We start from the raw sequence: 23,869 nt of genomic DNA on the forward strand, positions 1-23,869 counted from the left end.
TTTGTACCAACGTTTTAATGATGACAAATATGCACATTTTCATTTGAAGAACATGCACATCTATTTAAGAAAAGAAACAGAAAAACAAATCTTGAGGAATAAAAATGACACATAAATGGCCATTTTACACAATACAAACGGAGAAAGTTCAACATAATCAAAAAGCACTTGTTTAAGCATTTGTTCGAGAATGAACCAATTTTGGATTAAACTATATTTGACTTGAAACATGTGTGCAATCCATGTCAAAAACTGATGGGACATTGAAGGACAAAACCAGGCGTTTCATATTTTTCATTAAAAATAGACAACCAATTAATAAATGTGCTTTTTGTTCAGTGTGTCAGCACTGTTTTTGAGATATTGCCAGAATTTAACCTTTTTTTGACATCATTCAGTTAAGGGAAGGGCATGTGAAAATGATTTAACATCCACAATGATGGAAAGAAACATAAAAAAAGAGAAAAAAGATCTCAAATGAATGATTCTGCTGGTTTTAGGTTGAGAATAAATACATTAGCCAGAAAATGCTTTAAAATGCATTCAGGCAGATACGGTTGCATTGAAGCACTGTTTCCAAAAAGCAATGCTGCGTCGATATCTGGGTGGATTTCATAAAACCCGTCAAGAACATATACAGCTCATTTTTTGTTTTTCACCAAATCAAAAAAAAAAAAAAAAAAAAAAACTTAATATTATAATTTAACTGTTTGTTTGTTTTTTCATTAAAATTAAGCACACAAGTAAATATTTAAATCATATTAAAAAATATTTCATTATCATTACTGTAATGCATCTGGATGTTTTATGCAACAACAAAAAAATCTGAGTCAATAGCAATATAGTTTTTTGTATATTGCTATCGAGTCGATATTTTAGCATTACGGTAATGAGTACGAATTTTTTTGCATTACGGTAATGATTCTCTGAATTACCTTTTTGCATTAAAGTAATGAGTCTGAATAATTTTTTTGTTTGTGTAATGAACAAATATATGATGCATCAGAATCTTTTGTGCATTACAGTAACGATAACTCACTGTAATGCGCAGAATATTCTGACTCATTACTGTAATATATGGTACTAAAACGTTTTTATACAAAATATAATTTATTTTTTCCTTTTGACTTTGGAGCCAAATATGACAAGTTATTGCAAGGTTTTCCGACATTCACCCATTTAGCTTCTTTATATATATATATATACACAACACGCATATGTGTCAGTTTGACTATAAATTGACAAAATACACCAGAATAACAGCCATTTTAAAGATGAATTTGCTTGGGTCAAATTTATTATTATTATTTTTTTATTTGATACTGCACTATAATTATATTCTTCAGTGACCACAAAAAGAAATAACCCCATTATAATAGAGTTATAAAAAAAAAAGGCAATCAAAACAAACAAAGCTCAATAAGGACGCCAAGACAAAACCCTCCAGATCCCTTCAGCATCTATTAAAGCTGTTGTAGTTTTGGAAAAGCAACAGAGACGGCCATAGGGTCAGTCTACTGATCAGTAGTTTTACAGCTAGGTATGTAATACTCACCTGTTACTTCAAACACAGGGCTAATACAATTAGTGCCAATGTAATTAAACATGGTTTTCAGAAGCCATGCATACAGTAGAGCTCATGTGAGCGGTTTAATACGGGCTGTGTGTGTGTGTGTGTGTGTGTGTGTGTGTGTCTGTCAAAGCCCAAGACCACATCAGTCCCCCTTTACCAGTGCATGCTAAACCAGCAGCTTGTTCAAATGGCATTAAACTCAGTTACTGGAGTGTCAGTAAGAGTGGTGCTGGGAAAGAAGAGAATCAGTATGGTTCGCTGGGCTCCAGCTCACTTGGGCTTGGAGATCCCACGCTCTCGGCCACAGGACGAGGGAGGAGTCCAGGCCTGGAGCGGTTTGATAACAGTCTCGATTCTTAGCATGATGGCGATAGACGTTTGGCAAATGAGGGAGCTGGTTGATATGCGTGGCATTGCGGTGTTGGTGTAATACACAGGGTGGGGGGGATCCTGGAGCTGAACCCAAACCGGTGACGACCCCGCGCCTTCCAGAGGTTCATGACACAAGGCAGGAGTCGAAGGACACATCTTGACATCCTTATGAATCCAGGGAATCAGCTGTAACAAACCAGACGTTTTAGTTCATTTCACAATTTTGAAACTATTTGGAAACATTTGTAAATTCCATGTTGGCAATTTGACTACCACAAAACAGAATCAAAAAGTTACTTTGTAAAACAATTTATTTTTCAATAAATTGTCATAAAAGCATAATGCATCAAATATGATACATAACCAGTAATCAAAGATAAAACATGTTTGTTTTTTTTCATTTTTGGTTCAATAAACCATTTGATTAAAAAAATTAACTTATTTTATGTCAAGCTTTACAGGGTTAAATAGGGTTAATATGAAGGGTTATGGTTTTACAGGGTTCCTGCACACTTTTGAAAGTCAAATTTAAGGCTTTTTAAGACCTTTTTAAGACCTTAAGAAATCAAAATTAATACCGTACATTAGGGCTGTGCAGTATTGACAAATATATCTTGATATTTTCAACGTTTTGTTGATAATAATTAGATGATATTTTACTGATTGTGTTTTTGTGCTGGTGCCATAGCTGGTTTAGGTCTGTTGTTGACAGCTGACTCACGAAGATATTCATATTTTTCATATTCTATGCAGTGGTCAGTTCAGAGCAGTGACAGAAATTAATATTTTGATTAAGGGGCAATATTTGCCACCTTAAATTGATTTTTTCAGGGGCATTTCCACCTATATATGGACATTTTTTCTAAACTTATTTAGAGTTATGCATCACCTTTAATGTCAAATACTATCATTCAAATTAAATTATACAGTAATTATACAATAATACTTAATTATATAATAATCATACAGTACCACTGTTACAGTCAAATTAAATCATTCAATCAAAATCCATCTTTGCAGTGCAGAGTTGACAGAAGCGGCATCAAGTGGCATTAATATATTTACACTCCATTTACAACTGCATAAATAAAGCTATGAGATATATATTTTTAAATCAATATTCAATATTTAAATATGAAATGATTTCTAATTTTAACATTTTATTTAAAGGGTACTTTAAATATGAAACCGCAGCGGCAAATCACTGTCTTAATAAGTGAGTTGAGGGAGTCATTCATTCAACCGATTCGTTCAAACGGCTGATTCATTCGGGAAAGAAGCAAGTGATTCGTTCAAAACGCGGATTTCAGTAAAGAAATCATCGCTGTCGGTTGCATTGAGACTCTGCTACGGTTTCATTTTGAAATTATAGTCGGCGAAATAAAGGGAAAACAAACAATATTAACAATATTGTGTCTAAAAAGTAGTTTCAATGTTAACTTATTGTTAATTTAACAGTTGTATAACATAAATATCACACTTGGAATCGTGCACGGGAAAACGGCACTCTTTCTGATGTGATATTCTAATATAAGAACATAATATGATATAAATATAAGACAAAAACTAATTTGGGGACATAACAGTTACACTGCACACATCACGCAGTGAAAGCACGAGACAAATGCGATGTCAGCTCGCAGTGCCTCGTACATTGTTAAAACAATGATTACAATATCATAATAGACAATACACATCGCACACCATACGCACATAAAGAATGAACTTACAACTAAACTGACATTTACGACCTTTCTTCTCCTTCTCTCCTCTCGCGTGCAGGAGACAGTTATGCTGCCGCGACTCGCGAGTGACGCGAAATGTCACGTGAACTAGCAAATCCACAAAGATAGAATAATAAATAAATACAAATACGTACGCTAATTAGATAGTTTTAATTTGGAAAGCTTTTAGATATGTCTAAGTCAAAGTGTCATCTAAAATTTAAGACCTTTCATAAGTAAAAATAAGACTTTATAAGACTTGTTATGGTCTTAAATTTTAAAAATCTAATTTAAGACTTTAAGGATCCGCGGGAACCCTGTTTTATTCAAATCACCAACCCAAAAAAAACAAGCAACAGCAAAAATAGTGATGCCTGACTAAAGCGCCTTTCAGACAGGATGCGAAATGCGCGGTTCAGCGTTGCGTTGCCCTTCAGATACAACGCGATTTGCGCTCCACTAAGCTAGAGCAAAGTAGGCTGAGTTTTCAAAACTTTTAGCGGGCTTGTTTGGATGCCCTGTTTTCTATTGGTCACGCTGGTAATCGCCACAGATCGCAGCCAGATGCGCAATGCGCAACCAGATATTCGAATAGTTTGAATTTTTTAGAGAGAATATTCGAACGTCATTTTTGAGCAATTTTGACAGCCCTATTCTCCAGGGACCTCTAGTGGTTAGCAGTGGCTGAAGACTCAACACACTAAATATCTCCTCACACAACAATAGATGATGGGCATGTGAACGTTTCGGTTTACTTTTAGCTTTTCAACACAATCCAAAAACATGGACTTGGACTAACCCTTTGAAGTAACTATCCAAACTACATGTGTAGTTCAGTAGTGTTGTCCAGATATGGCTGAACTGTACTAATGTTTCAGCAGGAGCATGAAATATCCCATCAACGCTGTGTGTAAACGTCTCCTTATTTACCATCTTGCGGGGGGTCGACGTTGATGTCCTCGGTCTCTGTGTCGTCCTTCATCTCTTCGTCCTCATCTTCCTCCTCTTCCAGCTCGTTGGCGATGAGTTGTCGGGCTAGTTTAATGTTCATACCTTCATTATAATGCATCTTCCTCATCATCTGAAACTGCTTCTTTCTGGCTGAGGAAAGACAAACACACACAGCTCTAAACTCACGGAAGACATGTCGTCAAACTTTTGTTCTTATTAAACAAAGAACAGAACATATGATTTTGTTCTTGTCTTTAAGCACAACCTTAAAATCATAACCATTAAATTATATTAATAATTATAATGATAAATTAATAATTCGGTTTTTTTGCATTAAAATTAAGCACACGAGTAAATATTTAAATCATATTTTAAAATTATTTCATAGTAGTGCATCGAGATGTTTATGCAAAAAAAATGTCTGACTCAATAGCAATATGCAAAAAAACTCCTTAATGTAAAATGAGAATTAAGAATAAAATGTTAAATATAAAATATAACTTTTATTATTACAATATTGTTGTTCTTCATGAAGTGCCAGTGGACGGCGGCGCCACATCACTACATCAAACTGAATACGGCACGTGCTGGTTTTAAATGTGTAATCAGTGTGAGAGAAAGCAGAGGGGAATCTGAGGCCATGAGAGAGAGAGAGAGAGAGAGAGAGAGAGAGAGAGAGAGAGAGAGAGAGAGAGAGAGAGAGAGAGAGAGAGAGAGAGAGAGAGAGAGAGAGAGAGAGAGAGAGAGAGAGAGAGAGAGAGAGAGAGAGAGAGAGAGAGAGAGAGAGAGAGAGAGAGAGAGAGAGAGAGAGAGAGAGAGAGAGACGTGTCTCACCTTGCTCCTCCGGACTCAACTCCTCCTCCTCCTCTTCCTCACTGCTCTCCTCTTCTGGCTCCTCCATGAAGCGAGACTCCGCGCCCTCCACCGCTGCCTCCAGCCTGAGAAGACGGCAAGACGTTTGTTTGTTAACATGCTATTTTTTTTTTATTTGCTTTATACACTCACCGGCCACTTTATTAGGTACACCTGTCCAACTGCTCGTTAACACTTAATTTCTAAGCAGCCAATCACATGGCGGCAACTCAGTGCATTTAGGCATGTAGACATGGTCAAGACAATCTCCTGCAGTTCAAACCGAGCATCAGTATGGGGAAGAAAGTTGATTTGAGTGACTTTGAACGTGGCATGATTGTTGGTGCCAGAAGGGCTGGTCTGAGTATTTCAGAAACTGCTAATCTACTGGGATTTTCACGCACAACCATCTCTAGGGTTTACAGAGAATGGTCCGAAAAAGAAAAAACATCCAGTGAGCGGCAGTTCTGTGGGCGGAAATGCCTTGTTGATGCCAGAGGTCAGAGGAGAATGGCCAGACTGGTTCGAGCTGATAGAAGGGCAACAGTGACTGAAATAACCACTCGTTACAACCGAGGTATGCAGCAAAGCATTTGTGAAGCCACAACACGCACAACCTTGAGGCGGATGGGCTACAACAGCAGAAGACTCCACCGGGTACCACTCATCTCCACTACAAATAGGAAAAAGAGGCTACAATTTGCAAGAGCTCACCAAAATTGAACAGTTGAAGACTGGAAAAATGTTGCCTGGTCTGATGAGTCTCGATTTCTGTTGAGACATTCAGATGTTAGAGTCAGAATTTGGCGTAAACAGAATGAGAACATGGAACCATCATGCCTTGTTACCACTGTGCAGGCTGGTGGTGGTGGTGTAATGGTGTGGGGGATGTTTTCCTGGCACACTTTAGGCCCCTTAGTGCCAATTGGGCATCGTTTAAATGCCACGGCCTACCTGAGCATTGTTTCTGACCATGTCCATCCCTTTATGGCCACCATGTACCCATCCTCTGATGGCTACTTCCACCATGTCACAAAGCTCTAATCATTTCAAATTGGTTTCTTGAACATGACAATGAGTTCACTGTACTAAAATGGCCTCCACAGTCACCAGATCTCAACCCAATAGAGCATCTTTGGGATGTGGTGGAACGGGAGATTCGCATCATGGATGTGCAGCCGACAAATCTGCGGCAACTGTGTGATGCCATCATGTCAATATGGACCAAACTCCCTGAGGAATGCTTCCAGCACCTTGTTGAATCTATGCCACGAAGAATTGAGGCAGTTCTGAAGGCAAAAGGGGGTCCAACCCGTTACTAGCATGGGGTACCTAATAAAGTGGCCGGTGAGTGTATATACACTGTATATATTAGTGTTGTCAAAAATATCGATACTGAAATATCTGAAACGGTTCCAGTACTCTGTTTCTGCAGTATCGATACACCGATGCCGGCTGCGCGTTCTTGCGCTCTTCCCTCTGACGGTGAATTGACACACACCCGCCTCCTGTCACTCACTTCCTTCATTGGTTGAATAGGGATGGTGTTGTGCATAATTGCACTCATTCTCGCATGTTTCGCGCTCACACCAGAAGCGTGCGCACCACTGATCTATAGAAGCACATAAAGCCGCCTCTCAGATAGATTGTGATGGGTGAATTATTTTTCATGGCCTATTGCACTTAAACATTTTTGTAATGTGACACAAAATGATGTCAAAATGCCCGTCTTGCAGAGTATTCAGGTAAACAGTTGAGAGAAAACTTGTGTAACAGTATATTGGATCTGTGCATACGCTCTTAAAGTGACAGCAGCCTCATAAACCGGCTGCACAAGACAGAAAATCACAATTAAAAAATTTAATAGTAGGCATTAATTTGTATTTATTTAAATTCTGTTGAATTTCTTGCCAGAGTACTAATGGTAAACCCACCTGAAAATTTGTCAATTATATTGGTTATTATTAGGGGTGACCCCGAATAGTCGAAGATTCGATGCTTCGATAGGAGGAGCCTGATTCGACTACCAATCTCACGGTCGAATCTTCGCAGATGTGTTATTAAACGAGGATTATGTCATTTTGGCTATATGAGTGTGCTCAATGTCTGATTTCACATAGAACTACTGGTTTTCTGTCAATACGTTAATATAGGCCTACAGCCTATTATGATAATGCTGTCAATAAAAATGTGCAAAAAAAGAAGCTTTTAATAAATATTTTTAACGTGCGTGCAGCGTGAATAAATCCAAACACCCCGTGACAGATTTAAGTTTCACTTTCGATCCGTGACCGACAGAGGAGCGTCTTGTCGGCAGGGATTTAAATCTTTAAAAATGTCTGGGATAAGAAAATCTAAAGATGCACACAAGCCACAAGGATATTCTCCAAGGCTGGATTTAGCATCAGGAAAACCATGATCGCACTTCTGCCGGCCAACGTTAACAGGTTGGTTTTCCTCGGGACCTTCTAAAACGCTTAACGTGAAAAAATGTGCTTTTAAAACGCTTAAATGGCACTTTTACGTGCTTAATGTATGTACACAGTAGGCTACACACCTTAAGAAACCATTCTATGTGCAGATAAGCAGATGAACCCAGAATATGAACGCAACGCGTTTCTCCTATAGAAAGTCACGTAAAGCTTTTTCTTTAACGCGTTTCTATGGGAGGAAAATGCTTATAGGCCTAATAAAACGCGTTGCGTTCATATTCTGGGCTCATCTGATTTTCTGTAGGCTATATAGTATGCTTTATTAATAAGGTGTGTACATAATTTGATCTTTTAATATAACAGTTTTAGAACAAAGCCGTTAAGCGTTTTTCACGTTAAGCGTTTTAGAATGTATTTTATCCGCGCACACAATTTGAAAAGACTCAAACGGACACAGGCCGAGTGAAAGACTGGATTTTGTTTTTTCGATCAGGTAAGTGATTTCAAAACATTTCAGCCGGTTCTAATTTGATTTTTGGATATTGTGAACACGTTTAGCTAAAAAGACTGCCGCTCCAGTTTAGCGTTTATTGTTGTTTCTGCAGTTAAAAAGACAAAGTTGACAATCCTGGCCATACTTTCGTTATTTTAATAATTTCTTTATTTTTATTTTATTAATTGATCACTCAGGGTGATCTAATTTAACTATTTGTGACATGTGTTTTGAATATGTTCCCCTGCACTTTAGGCATTTTGCACACATTTGTTCTGCTTCTTGTGACTTGATTCTGACTTATTTCGTTTTGTATTTTTATTTATTATAAATGTATATTGTGTTCTTAATTGTTGATTATTTTTCAGTGCATCGATGTTGCGCTGTAGGCCTACTTAGAGCATGCTCGTACAGGCAATTCAGCCGATTTAATTTGATTTGCATGTGAAATGCAAATCCTATCTGCAGTGTGGCCTTTCTGCAGTTATTTATGTTATTTCTTAGTTTTATTGATCCAAAATGTTTTTATACATTTTCTTCTATATCTTTGTGTGATGTTCTGTACATCGTGGCTTTAAAATGTTTAAGCCCCGCCCCCTCCCCAACACCACACACATGATTCGACTATTAGTCGACTATAGGCAGGACTTGACGAATCTGATTCGACTATGAAAATCCTTAGTCGGGGACACCCCTAGTTATTATTATATTAATTATATATTATTTTATGTATTATACATATTACTTATGAATAAAATATCTACTGATCAAATTTAGCCAATTTATGAGACCATAGGCTTGAGCAACAAAACTTTATTTCCCATCATTGTTTGTAGAAGCACAAGACTGATAAACCTAAAGAGCATTGTTGTTGCATAAGAGCTAAAACGTTTCCCGTCTTTGTCATGAAGTGAGTGAACCAATAAATATGTAATTGCCCAAAACATCCATTCATTTCTGACCAAAATCCCTTGATGCACACATCATGTCATAATTACCACTCCTTATAAGAAACTACCCAGGAGGACTTGAAGGCAGCATCATTTCCGTATTAAGGAAAGTTAGTCCAATCATTGTACTCTGACGGCCTTTACGTAGCTAAAATCTAACGTTCAACTCGGTGTGGATTCTTGCAGTAGTTTTTCCTAAAGCCTGATGATGTTTGTAGTATTCTCACTGTTAATGTGTGACAGAATTTCTAAGGAAAGCATCTCTCAGGAGTAATCGGTCACACACATGCACAATGGCCTCAGTGACTGCTGGGTCGGGAAGCATAAAACACACGTAGCTGAGGGAAACACAAGACACACAGTGGGAGGTGGGCGATGACAAGAGCGAGAGCACAGATACTGACGGAGAAGGAAAGAGACGGCGAGTGGGACTAAGGCAAGGGCAGTTGCATTACTAGGAGGCCGTGAGCCGCTCTTCCTCTTCCTTACATCAGATACAGATTCAGTTACAGGCCCGCGGCAGACAAACCACTCTCTCGCATCCATCTCAGCCTTTAAAGACACGGATCTAGATACAAAGATCCAAATCCTGCATTCAAGTCTTTGAATGAATGGAAGAGGTCGGGTTTAAGTGCCTTTCTCTAGGGGGAAGAAAATCTATAAACATTGTGGTGAGATTTCATGCCCAGTGAACTCTTATAACCTAAAGATATAGGCTAGTCAGTGGGTTTTCTTAAAGGACCTGTTCACATAAAAATAAAAATTCGAAATCAAATATTACACATTTGCATGTCACGTGACTTGCCGTCATGATGGTATTGAGGTGTGTGTATATTGGGCTATATATTTTGCGACCTTTTTTCCTGCTGGCGTGACTTTTTCGCACTGGTGCCGCCACCAGGTTGGCCAACTGATAAGAGCTGCCATTTCTGTTGCATATGAGACACATTAAACGAAATGAAAGTGGAAACACTAAACAAACCCACACTACTTGTTTGAGCTGTGCTCCGCGGAGCGTTTATCAGCTCGAACCAATAATAGACAGCGCAGAACAGGTTCACTCGCCACCGTTACTACACAGCGCTGGGAGATCCAGTGAGAGAGCGTTAAACAGTATTAATCACATCGCTGGACATCTAGTGAGACGAATTCAAATGCAGCACAGAAATCTGAAAGGTGAATATGGATTGAATTTTTAATAATGAAAATGTGTTTGAAATGTTTTGAATTGCAATATTCAGTTTAAATATACAACCATGTTGAATTTCAGCCAATAAAAATGCACGCCCTCAATGCATTAAAATGCAATTACGATTAATTCAATGCATTTTTGTTTTTTCTAATTAGTGCAATTCAACCAGCTTTTTTGTTTCAAACACATTTGGCATTAATTGTCTTCCAAAGTTGTGCTTTAATCACTTACATTTTGCAATTTATCATACAAACTGTTCATATCTTTTCAGATTCTTCAGAAGATATTATTTCTTTAATAACTAGCCACCTAATCTATCAATAACAAGAAAGGCACTTTCAAAAACATGACATGATGCTAATAATGCAAGACAACACATTGGTCAAAGACCTTCATTTGCATGTAAATGAAGTAAAAAAGAAAATGGCTGGATGGAATGCAATACTTTAAATATTATTCTAAAAAGCATTGCCCCGCAAAGTTTTTTTCTGGACTAAATAGTCATTTCAAAGAAATTTTGCTTGAGGGAGAAAATTTCCAAATGCTTCCAAATTGATATCGCGATGTGCGGATCCGCAATAGTCAATGCAGCCATTATATTGGATATGTGTATTCGGTCTTAAAGTGACATCAGGCTAATATTCCTGATGCCGTCTGTGTCATTAATGTTAATCAAACAACACAATACAAAGAGAAAATCACTTTAGTAGCTGTAACAAAGATAAATTATGTTTAATTTATACAGTGTCTTCAGTTATTTTACATTTGATTATTGAATTTCTGTACCTGAATACGGTTAGACTTACCTGAAAAACAAAGCACTGTTCATTTCATTTGAACCTTCTTTTTTTTTTGTATTTATCTATGCTTTAGGGCTGTCAAATGAATATTTTAATATCCGTAAAAAAAAAAAGCAGCAGCTAATTCGATTTGGTGTCAATACTTTTTGGTGTGTCAAGAGGCGAGCGAGACATTATGATGACGCAACTGATGCGTTTTGTTTTTGTTAGCTTACCCAAAAACTCTCAGTTGGTGGCAAAAATCGTGCAACAACATACTTGACCACACCTGGCACACGGTCAGAGCTGAGCTACCGTTTTCTTAGTTTACTGATGCACTTACACAATTTGATGCACTATTGTAACCAAACCTTGCATGCACATTAAGGAAATAAAATTTTTTTTTTTTTAAACATTCTTTCAAAAGGTAATGCACTTTAAAAAGTGAATATCATTTCAATGAAAGATGCGATGCTTGATTTGGTTTGTATTTGCTTTTGCGCTCGCTTGCGCCCTCTTGTGGGCATAGGAGACGATACAGTACTTTTTCCCTGTAATTCGAATAGAATTCGAATTTTGCTAATATTTAAGAAAGAAATTCGAATTGAGCTTTTCAGCCATTTTGACAGCCCTACTATGCTTGTAATTTGTTTAGTATTTTCTATGCATATTCATTACCCTACAAAATCACCTCTTCAAATCATCCGGTGAACTCGTTTTCATATTGTAATATCGCAGAAAAACTCAATATTGCAATGTAAAATTTTTCCAATATCATGTAGCCCTATTAGACAATTGCTGCTTTGATGGCTGTACAAGTGATGGATCTAGAGAACTTCTCAGAGAGATGTTTTACTGTGCTGACTGCCTTTAAAGTTCTTTAATATATCACGTAAAACATTAAATGTAAAAAAGAAACAAGTTGACTGGACTGCACTAGAGATCCAACTAGGCTCTAAAGTCATGAGAAATGCTCTGAAGCTCATAGTAGGCTAAACACACCACTATTGATCGGCAAAGTTTTTGTCAGCCATGAGTTGCTGGTTGTGGATCAATACCTGTGCCATTATGAGCTGTTCTTGCTGACATGCGTCTCTGCATTTCAGAGAAGCACATGGTGGGTTTTTTGGGAAACACTGAGCTTACAGGAAAAGTGTCTGTTCTGAGTGAAACTGAAGCAGTACAGCACGCTGGGCAGACACTGATTTGAAAGCATTAGCAGCTCTGCTTGAGTTGCTGTGAAGTTGGCTCGCCTGTAGGCTGTGGCGTGACATCTGTTCTGGTTGCTCATGTACTGTGTCAGGGTTAAACACAGTACCTGCACACATTACTAACATTGAACTAACAAGGCAGGAAACCAAAATTAGCACAAGTACCGTTTCTTGCAGAGACTGTATTTAGTTTAATGAGGTTGTTTAAACCTGCTACATCAGAGAACGCTGTGAGTCTATTGATGTCAAGGCGGATTGTGAATCGCAAAGACACAGCAGGAAAAACGCTTAAAGTTTGCCACAGTGTCAATCTATCATGTCAACAAACTTTGAAGAAACCTTAACTTTTTTATGATAATTATAAAATTTTTACTACTTTTTTTAAACTATAAAAATGTTTTATGCAAATTATTACTATTTCTTAGTACTGGTCTCATTTTTCCTCCCACAACAATTTTTCCACCAATATATATATATATTAGAGATGCGCGGATGAGCTTAAACGTCACCCCGAATCCACCGCCAAACACAAATCCTCCACCCACCCGCACCAATACATTTCTCTGAATGAAGTATCCGCACCCGATGGACATTTGTATGTGTTGTTACGCGTGGTGATAAATGGATGATCAACACCTTCAACAGCGGACTCGGCGACGGTTGCTGCGCGCATCTCTAATGCTAACCTAATACACATTTCTTTAAAACAAAATTTATTTGACAGAATTTAATTTTCTTAATGGCATAAACAGACTTTACTCCTTTACTCTTGAAACTTAAACTGGAATGTACACACGCACAGACAGACACACACACACACACGCGCGCACAACCCCAGCCGTTGCATATTACATACCCAGCACTTGATACATCCTCGTTAACCACTTCGCTAAAACGCTCCCACACGGTACTTTTATTTCCTTCCTTCCTTTTGTTTTGTTTTTAATTCTTCTTTTTTACTTCACTCTCGGACCTGCTCCATTTCTGCTTAAAAAAAGCGGACGCGCAGCGTATATCTTAAAGAGAGGGCAAATGAGTGCCTGTCTGCCTGGAGGAAAAAAAAAAATTGTGTAGACATGCTTAGAGAATGTAGTTAATATTTTCGTTAATATTGATTTATCTTATCCACCCGCGACGCATAAAAGTACCCATAGTTGAAGAAACACCCATTTTGCTTTTAGACGAGCACACAGAGGTGGTCATCCTTGGGGTCTATACATGACATCTTCTTTATGGTGTATTTTTAAAAAGCTTTTTTGAGCATAATACATTATGTGAAATGTAGGCTACAGATGTGAATACACTGAACCTCCATGACACTGCTGGTTCATTTGCTAGCATGCATTAGTGTGCGAAGCAGGATTCAGCACTCGTCTGCATCAAGACCAAATCCCAATCCAAGTTAAGATTTATGCTTTGAACTATTTTGACATTGCAGTCCGACACTCACATAAGACAGTCTGCCAATGATGCCTAAATGATCAGTCATAGTTCTTGTCCATAACAATAAAATATACAAAATAGTAAAGTCAAATGTGTTATTATTATAAGAAAGTATCCTAAAGTGCATAGGTTAATCTTGTGATGTAGATGCGGTGGAGTCACAATTATTCTGGGACCTAATCATGGGTACGCAACGAAACATTGACAATCCCTGTACTACCCTTCCATCCATATCAGAGACAGCAATCATGCATCACTTACTTCTTAGCGAGGTCGTCTCCGTGTAGGACTGTGTTCCCGTCCGAATCGCTGAGCGCCCCCTCATCTTCGTCATCTGCAACCATCCTAGGAGGGAAAGGAGATTGTTGGCCAATTGCCCAAAGGGAGAAAGACAGCGTGACCTTTTCTGCAAATTTGCCCTGTCATATTGAGTTGCAGCCTCAGTGCTGCCCTTGTATTTTGCAGACAGGGCAGTAACATATCCAGAGAAGGGAGCAACTGTTTGAACTACCAATATTTACAATCCATACAGTGCCTCAGCAAGAGAGCAGATAACTTCTGAACAAGAACGTTTCTCCAATAAGTAGCATAAAATGCTATAGGCTACCCTCAATGCAGTATCGTAACTTATCGAAACCTGAAAGTCCATATTGCTATATGCTATACTGCTATGCTAAACATGCTATACTGAAAACCAGTTTGGCCAGATATCATTTAATCATTCCTTAGATAATTAAATCAATACAATTTGTTCTAACAAGCACATCTTCATTTTCTTCTTCGATGTAATAGGCAGGAAGCAGCTTCACTCCTGACTCTATGCTTTAGTATTCGGCACAACCACATTAGAAGTGATACTCAAATCATCACTGGTATTTGACCCACTCATAATCTAGAAGGCATTAATGACAGGTTGTTTATGTGCTGCTCACCTGTTGTATGGCGTACTGGGTTCGTCTATCTTCATCAGCCCATAGTCCTTATCTGCCGGGTGATATGTGGCCAAAATGTTCATTTCATCCCATTTCTGTGACTTCTTCCTGAAAGAATAGGTCCAAACACGGATTTAGAGATTAAGCTATTAGCCCTGATGCAAATATTCCCACTGAGATCTGCTACATTAAACAAAGGACTCTGCCCCACTTTATAACTTTATGGATTACCTTGGAAACAGAGGACACAAAAAAAAATAGCATCAAATGGCATACATAGCCAAATATACCAACCCTTTAGTGATATAAATGGTAAACCTGACTTGATTGGGAAACTTTGGCACACAAGGACCTTTCTCACGTCTCAAGGCACGAAATTGGGACATTTTGGTCGTATGTGCGACAGAAATTGAATCTGTGCAACATTCATTTATTTGGGAGTATTTTTGTGAGTACAAATGATTGTTGTGGTGCGACTTTTTTTTTCTAGAGATGCACCGGTCAACCAGCCATTTTTGTTTAACTTTGGCTTATCTCTATTCCGGACTTTCACACAAACGGCATTTCAATCATTTTTTAATCACATTTGTGTGAAAATATTATGTTAACAGGACATTAACGCAGGCTAGAGACGGGACACGCTGAAGACGGGCGCAAAGAGGAGAGCGCAGACGCGCAGCAGAGCAAATACCAGGCACAGCAAGATCACGGTTCATGATGCTCGAAACATAGGAAGAAAAATATAATATTGGGGTGGGGGTTTATATGAATGCATCTCTGAAGGGAACTGGCTGTCTTCAGAATAGGTTCGATGGCTTAATCTTTTCCTCTTTCCTCCGTATAGTGTTCATAAGCGCAGCTGATTTGTTCACAGCGGTACTCAAAGAAACGCTTATTTTCCAAAAGAGCCACCAGCTGTCAAAGAACGAAATCACATTTTCATTCATTCAGTCTGTCTGTTTTTGTTTTATGTGTCTTATGTAACAATTTTACAAATTTAAAGTCACATCATTCTGTATTTGCTCTAAGTTTTGTAATTATGCAATGTAATTTAAATCAAAACAACAGCTCATGCTACATGTGTGTAGCATCTTTGGTAGCATTAAAATGCAGTGGTTGCCTCTTTCACATTAGTTTTTTTAAGGCCAGTTTGCCCTGTAATAGAGCAAATGAACAATAAAATAAATTTGCCTAAAGAAAAAATAAATAAATCAGCAACCGGTATCGAAATTGGCCGATTTGCTTGTAAAAAAGGTTTGTTTTGTTCTACGTAGAACCCAGAAGCGCTGAACAATAGCGTCAACAACGTAGGAGAATGACATGAAAGAGAAGAGATTGTAGAATAAAGTTGTTATTTTGGGGGGGTTTTGCGCACAAAAAGTATTCTCGCCGCTTCATAACATTAAGGTTGAACTACTGTAGTCGCATGGACTATTTTAACGATGTTTTTACTACCTTTCTGGGCCTTGAAAGTTGCAATGTCATTGGAGGAAATGGGACAGAAAGCTCTCAGATTTCATCAAAAATATCTTCATTTGTGTTCCGAAGATGAACGAAGGTCTTACGGGTTTGGAACGACATGAGGGAGAGTAATTAATGATTTTTGGGTGAACTATCCCTTTAACGTCAGTTATATTATTATGAAGAATTCATTTTTAAAAAGATCTACATTTTCAGTTTCATTCATAGTGATAACATGAAAAATGTGCCATAGTTTACTGGAAGATTGCTGCCATCTACTCGAAAACAAAACACTTAAAATTAATTTTGAAAGAACAGTATGCCAGAGAAGTGCTTAATGAATATATTTAATTACTCTTGCTATGTGTGTTTAGGCTATAATGTGGTGTAGGTGCTATTTTTGTATAGTTTCACCAGTATCAGCTTTTCTTTTATATATATATATATATATATATATATATATATATATATATATATATAGTAATGTAACACCCAATGGTCACACTACAGCATTAATGCAGTTTCTGTGCTTGTATAAATGATCAGTGGTGGAATTGGCTGTGCTGCGAGGAGTCCAGGGCAGCAAATTGGTCAGGGCCGGCCCTGCATTTCAAGGTTTGTACAACCTTTTGAGAATGAAATTCAAGCACTTTTCTATGACTTTCAAGTGCTTCACACTTTTTCCAGCCCTTCAAAGCTCTAAATATTATCCAATTTAAAGCTGCAGTCCGTAACTTTTGGCGCTCTAGTGGTTAATAAACCGAACTGCATGCGTCTTCTCTCCGTTTATGTCTATGAGAAGTCACGCAGGTACTGGGCTACTCCGCAGTGGTGCCGACCGGGCTAAAACAGTCCGGTTTAAACATGGTTTGGAAAATGGATTCATGATGTACTCGCTCATTATTTGATTTTTGTACATTTTGAACACAAAAAAAAGTTACGGACTGCACCTTTAAATGTTATTTTTAATGTGATGACCAAAATTAAAACTTTTTTTTACATTTTTCTCTATAAAAGTTAGGTTTTTCCATGTTACTGTTGTTAATAGCAGCTATTTTTATCTACATCTCATGCTCAGAATCAATTGTGCATTTCCAAGAAATAAACGTAATATTATTAGTTGCTACACTTAATAATGCAAAACAATAGTAATTTTATGATTAAATTACCTTTATGCTTTGATTTATGATTAAACTTTGTATTTGACCATATGAATCATCAATAAGTCAAAGTGTTACAGCTAAATTTAAAGTATGCCCTTAATCAATAGATTTTGGGCAGCAGCAATCATCAACACCCACTCCACACACTGACAGAGACACTTCACAACACAAAGCATCTGATTGGCCTTCAAGCAGTTTAAACTCTGACATGCTACTACAAACCTGTAACTAAAGCACTGGTCGACGTAGTCCGAATCAATTCTTGCCGTCTTCTATAGTCAGATGAAACCCCTGCGAGTGCGTTTAGTGACATGAACGCAGTAGACTGGACCACTAATGCTTGTGCAGTAGCAGTCAAATGTGCCAATCCACACGGAAGAAGAACAGTTACACAACCGCCGTTTGGACGAGGTGCTATGTTACAAAGCAAGTGTGGAAATCTGCTCAATGCAGGATTAAAAACATGATGATTTTTAACTACAGCATTTCAAGTCACCAAAGCACAACCTACAATACTCTTGTTTTGACAAGAGGATTATTTTTAGCTCTCTTTTTAGGGAGGTCCTGGACACAATCAGGGCAAGGTTTACCTAATGCGCACAGGTCTATGATGCATAAGACAGAAAGATGAAACTAAAGCAGAACCGAGGACCAATCGAGTAATGCTAATCTCTTCAGAATAGATGTTCATGTTCCCTCACAAAAAATTCGAGAGATTAGTTTCATTCATGTCAGAGGCAGAGGCCAACTCAATGGTGAACAGAGATTTATTCTGGGTCACGTGGGAGCATACGGTGCACTGTATTAGGGGTCATGTTTTTACGGATCATGGGTTACAAACACAGTACATGAGCAGCCGTCTGTAGTGACTTATTAGGAGAACAAGCACAATACAATAGAAGGAACTTGTCTGCGGTTAGGAGACCCGAATAATGCAAAACCTCATAATTCAAACAATGTGAGATCTACAAGCTGGTACAGGATATCCCTTAATATATATATATATATATTTTTTTTTTCAAAGTTGCCAAAGTCTACGGCAGGTGTTTAAAAAACAAAAAAAAAACAGTTGTTGGGAAAATAACGCCCTCATCTTCATACAGGATAAGCTGGGATATACTATAACCAGGGCTGGGCAATAAAACGATAATGATAAGCATTGCGATATAACTTTCCTCTATACAATTATAAAAAAAGTTTGATAAATGTTCGATATAATGTTATGCACCAAAAGCGGAACGAAACAGCGCTACTCTTTTGAACCGCGAGCCACACAGACGATTTATCCGTTCGACTCACAGTTCATCATTATTCAAGTCATGATGCTTGATGAGGAGATGCTTGCTGTTACTACTTTTATACTTTATATTTTTGCCTCTTGAATGAGAAAACTGGAAAAAATAAATAAATATCATAGACTTACAATGAAAGAGGGACCCATGCCATATCTACAGACCAAAATATCAGAGACTTGGGGGTTAGCCAGTAAACAAAAGCCTAGCAACCACCTAGCATGCCTTAGCAACCGCATAACACACCAGAAGACACTGAGAACACCTCAACAAATGCCCTGGCAAACACACACACACACACAGTATTGTGCCGGTGATTCTGCACGAGCAAAAATGTAAATCAATCAAGTGTTTATTACAAATCAGCCACCTAAGAAGTCAAACTGAATTGACCAAAAGAAATAAAACATTTTGGAAGAATTAATTTACCATATTTTCCATAAATTAAGTTGTCTCTATGAATAGCCTAAGTCACATTTTATTGTTACATTTAGAAATAATATAAAATTTAATTAAACGATTACAAATATTATAAGAACTAGAAACATTCACTTTTAGTTTGAATTTGACTCTATCCTGAACAGAACAGGAATGATAAATATAAGCATAAAACAAACAAATATTAATTAAAAGCATTTTTAAAACCGCCAAGTCTTAACATTTATTTAAAGTGAAAGTGAAACTATTAGCGTGTGGGGGATGCACTATAAAATAAACTTATATACTTTCATTCGACATGAAGTGTGTGCGGCACTTTGCGCATGTTTTGCGTGCTTGACGATAATTGCAATAAAGTCGCTTTGGACTATAAGTAGCAGCATGTTATGATAAAATAACGTGATATTTCAGAAAATAGGATATAATAGTCCTGTTTATCAGAGTAAAAGGGTTTTAATTTTTTTTACTTTTTCCAAAAAAACACATTGCTTGTTGTGGGACAAGAGAAATATCATAACATAATAATACGATCAACAATACTTCCGTCATCTAGCGCAGTGTTTCCCAATCACTGTGCCGTGGTACACTAGTTACACAGGTGTGCTGTGAAAAATGAACAAATTCCCAAAAATGATTTAAAATAAATGCTACAAATAAGAAAATATCAATCTGCTGTTGGGCCGAAACATTGAATCTCTCTATTTGTCATTGACTACGTTTACATGCAGCCAATAACCCGTTCAAAACCGGGATATTAGCAATAACCCGGTCACGCACGGCCATGTAAACACCGGCAAAAACCCGAATATGCTCATATCCCAGATTTTAAAAACCGGGATATGATACCTGGGGTACCCCTTTTCTAACCCGAATTTTTGGTCATGTAAACGTGCATCGGCATATCCCCATAGTGATTTGTCTTCTGCGCATGTTCTATTCGCAAGGAATCTTGGTCTTTTGAGTAGAGGAACTTCTCAGCGCATACAAAAACCCGCGTGCAGTATACCGGAAGCAAACATGGCGAGACCAGAGCCCGTCTACATTCTCTGGCGAGACGCAGCACTTTTAGAACGAGGTCAGTAACGTTACCAGCACCAAAGCGCAAACAAAGGCGATCGCTATCTGCCCCGAACTATTCATTATCCGCGTGCTGCTGTTGTTGTTGTTGTCTTTGGATACAGGAAGAAGAATCGGAAATGACGCATAGTGCGTCTTAAGGTTGTCCGTACGTCCAGACGCTAACCGCGCGTCGCCGTTTACATCGGGATATTGCAATTCCATGTATACAGGAGAAACTCTCTCTGCTCACGCATGTTAACGGGTTATTCCTAATGTTTCAGAAACCCGAATAGTGACCTTAACCCGACCATAACCCGAAAATGGGCTGCATGTAAACGTAGTCATTGTTTTATAAAGTTAATGCTGTTGGTCATCCTTTACGTCTGTATGTGGGAATTACAAATATTTAACCAATAAAAAGCATTTTAAAGAGGTTGTGACTAAACCATTGGCTCCTCAAACTGTCAGTCAAACTGGATTACTCAATCCCGCCTCCATTTCGAAAGCACCGCACTCGGGCAACGCTTGGAGACATCTCTGCTTGTGTGCAATGCAAGGGAAAATAAAGAAGTGATGTTTGCGGAAGTACAGCGTTTTATTCACTCGAGAAACACGTCCATAAAGGCTAACGTTTTCTGTATTTGAATTGTTTTAGTCTTTGCCGTCTAGTCTAGAAGCAAATATAGTGTTTTAAATATCTTGTGCATACATAGCGCTTCATCTTTTGTATCATGAGATTTTGATCATGAGATTTTGATCATGAGATTTCAACAACAAGAAAACTGAGCGCCCATATTACACTTAATATCCTGTATGTTGATGGAAACGTAATGCGACGCACTTACTGCCTCAGATGCGGCTGTTCCCGTGACAGACAAACTATCTGTCATTTGCTGGCCAAAGACCTCGTAACTCAATTTGAGCTTGATTTTCATAAAATGTTAATATTATAAATCACCTGCGAGTGTCTGACCATAGCTATATAAAGCCACAATTTACCAACTTTGACAACAGTGTTTAATTAAAAACGAGTGATATATGTAAATGTATTGTTTTATCATCAGCAACAACATCATGCTTATTGTGTTCCTACCGGACTTAGGCTTTCACATTAAAAGTCAGCACTACTTTTCATATAGGCTAGCCTATAATATCTACATTTATATGCCATTTTTAAGCAAGGCATGTTTGTGCAATTTTGTTATATTTTTATATAGTGGTGTGTGTCATGGGATTTTTTACTTATCAAAAGTGTGCCGTGGGAAACACTGATCTAGTGGTTACACTCTTAAACTAAAAATTAGAAAATTCCTCAAAAAACACATTTTTTTCATTAATTTCATTAATCTAAAGAACCTTTTGTAGAATAGAAAGGTTCCATGGATGTTAAAGATTCTCTATGTAACCAAAAATGCCAATTAAAAACCTCTTTTTTAAGAGTATCGTCACTGAATACATTTTTTTTAAGGGTCTAATTTAGTGTCACTGCAGTCTCACGGGACGGGAATTCAGTAATACGTGCCATTCTTACAGTGTGTCCTATTTTCCTAAGAGTGGGAGAGCTGGATTCAAGAACAATGTCTTCTGGCATGAGAGAGGAAGCCAACGAGAACACCTACATACAGTCGACACACATGCCATACTGACGAACACAACCTCCATGACCAAGAGCTTTAGTGCCTCCTTTATTGATGCTTCTGAAAAATCCTGTTCAGATTTTGGTCGACCTAAAATAACAAATCGATACGAGTGCTGAATATAGATAAAGCCAGATGGCTCAGTTAACAAGGAAGTGGGTTTGTCTTTATTTCGGTCCCATCCTCGATGTGATTGAGACAACTTCTCTGACCTCCAGGAGAGACGGGCGTCCACGACTTCTATGAGTGACTCTGGATCAGTTAATGTCAAAACGAATGAGATCGATTTTTACATGCGTCGCCCTTCAGGCAAAAAATATATATAATAATAATAAATCACTCATCTGATTTTCAAATCTGCAGTGACAGCTGTGTTTTATGATAGCAAGAGTGAGCGGACTAGTGTTGTTATTACAGATTTATGTTGACGTGTTTTACTGTTCATGTTATCTAAGAGAAACCACACTTCCTGTAATATTTTCTTTAATTTTATAATAAATAAAAAATCATCTTGGAGAATCTCATTTTACCCCAACGCCAAAAGAAAATATATTTTGCCTAAAATAAGCCAATTTTTAAAACCATTTAGCTTTTGGTAGTGTGACATTATTCAGTCAAACCAAAGATTATTCTGACACCAGATATATTTTGTTTACTACTGGGTGCAGGACACTATAGTTCATTTATGTAGGTGAGGATGCAAAATAAAGTAAACTAAAAGATTAGTGAGACTTTCCCAGTTAATTCTTAAGTCATAAAATGATTTAATATTAAGGAATATGAATTGCTTTTAAGAAATTTCTAGCCTTAATGATCCACTGTATGCATGTAATAATGTTATTAATGAAACTTTTTAAAGTCCATTAGAGGAAAATAACAATATCAGTTTGAATTACATAACTTGTATGTTTGGTCAAGGTAAAATGACTGAAGACGATCATACTTTTGCTACATATCAGTGAATTAAAATTAACCCATATTTTACATCGAGTTGTGCATCTAAACAACAGGTTCAGGAACTGACTAGAAGAACACAGCTGGTTAGTAAAAAAGAGAGGGAAAGATTCATGTTAATTCCAGTAGGAGGGTTAGTGACAGGTCAGTGGCTAACCTATTAGCAAACTATGCTACTATCACAGTACTCCAACTGGAACAAACCATTAAACTGGACCAGTAATGGACTGGTTGAGTGCACTAGTTCAGGTCACTGTCAACATCATTTCAGAGCAGAGTTTGATTGACAGGTCTCACGGTGACAGTAGCACTGCTATAGACGCCCCGTCTGACTGATTTAAGCTGTTTTAAAGAGCATTTACTCACTGTTGGTCGTCTTCAGAGTTTATAGGGGGTCCTGGTTCTGGAGTTTCCTGGACTGGCTCTTCGGGTCGGCCTTTGATACTGGATTTGTTCTTCAGAATCCCTTTAATGGGTCGCGGTGCTGCCATAACCGTCAAACCCACCCACAACTCCTCTTTTGCACTGTTTACGCCTCAAACAAACGACTAAAACACACCGGGGCTGCTCAGAAACAACACTCTGAACTAATTCGTTAATCGCTTATGTATTGCCTGCCTTAAAATGAAAGTTAAACGCTGTTTGTGAGTAAAGTTTGCGACCGTTGATGACTTGAATTCCGCCAGAGCTCGCGCACGCACTTGTCCATTTACAGCGAGGAAAGGAAATAGGGCGCCGCAGTCAGTCTCGCACTCTTTGCCATCGCGAGAGTTGGAGTGTTGCTATAGCAACGTAACTCTAAAGTGTCGAGGAACCGCCGCCATGTTTGTTGGGGTGGTGAGGTCAAGCACAGGACAGGAGTCACAACGTGCGCATTTTAACCGATTTTAACGAGCATCAGTTTAATTAAAGCATTTATCTTTATTACTTCACAAATATCATAATGGATATGAAAATACTT

At 37.9% G+C, this 23,869-nt stretch overlaps 1 protein-coding gene across 1 annotated transcript; it reads right to left on the bottom strand.

Moving 5' to 3' along the window:
* Positions 1 to 756: 756 nt before the first annotated feature.
* On the bottom strand, positions 757 to 23,640 carry ppp1r2 (protein phosphatase 1, regulatory (inhibitor) subunit 2). The gene is made up of 6 exons (XM_056260515.1): positions 23,275 to 23,640; positions 14,905 to 15,012; positions 14,234 to 14,317; positions 5,455 to 5,558; positions 4,600 to 4,770; positions 757 to 2,131 (listed from the first exon to the last, which is right to left on the bottom strand). The coding sequence occupies exons 1-6, from the start codon at positions 23,397 to 23,399 to the stop codon at positions 2,112 to 2,114; spliced, it is 612 nt and encodes a 203-aa protein (XP_056116490.1). The 5' UTR covers positions 23,400 to 23,640; the 3' UTR covers positions 757 to 2,111.
* Positions 23,641 to 23,869: the final 229 nt, after the last annotated feature.

The sequence above is a fragment of the Rhinichthys klamathensis genome, unplaced genomic scaffold (assembly GCF_029890125.1).
Source record: "Rhinichthys klamathensis goyatoka isolate OS25496 unplaced genomic scaffold, OSU_Roscu_1.1 h1tg000009l_1, whole genome shotgun sequence".
Taxonomy (NCBI): Eukaryota; Metazoa; Chordata; class Actinopteri; order Cypriniformes; family Leuciscidae; genus Rhinichthys; species Rhinichthys klamathensis.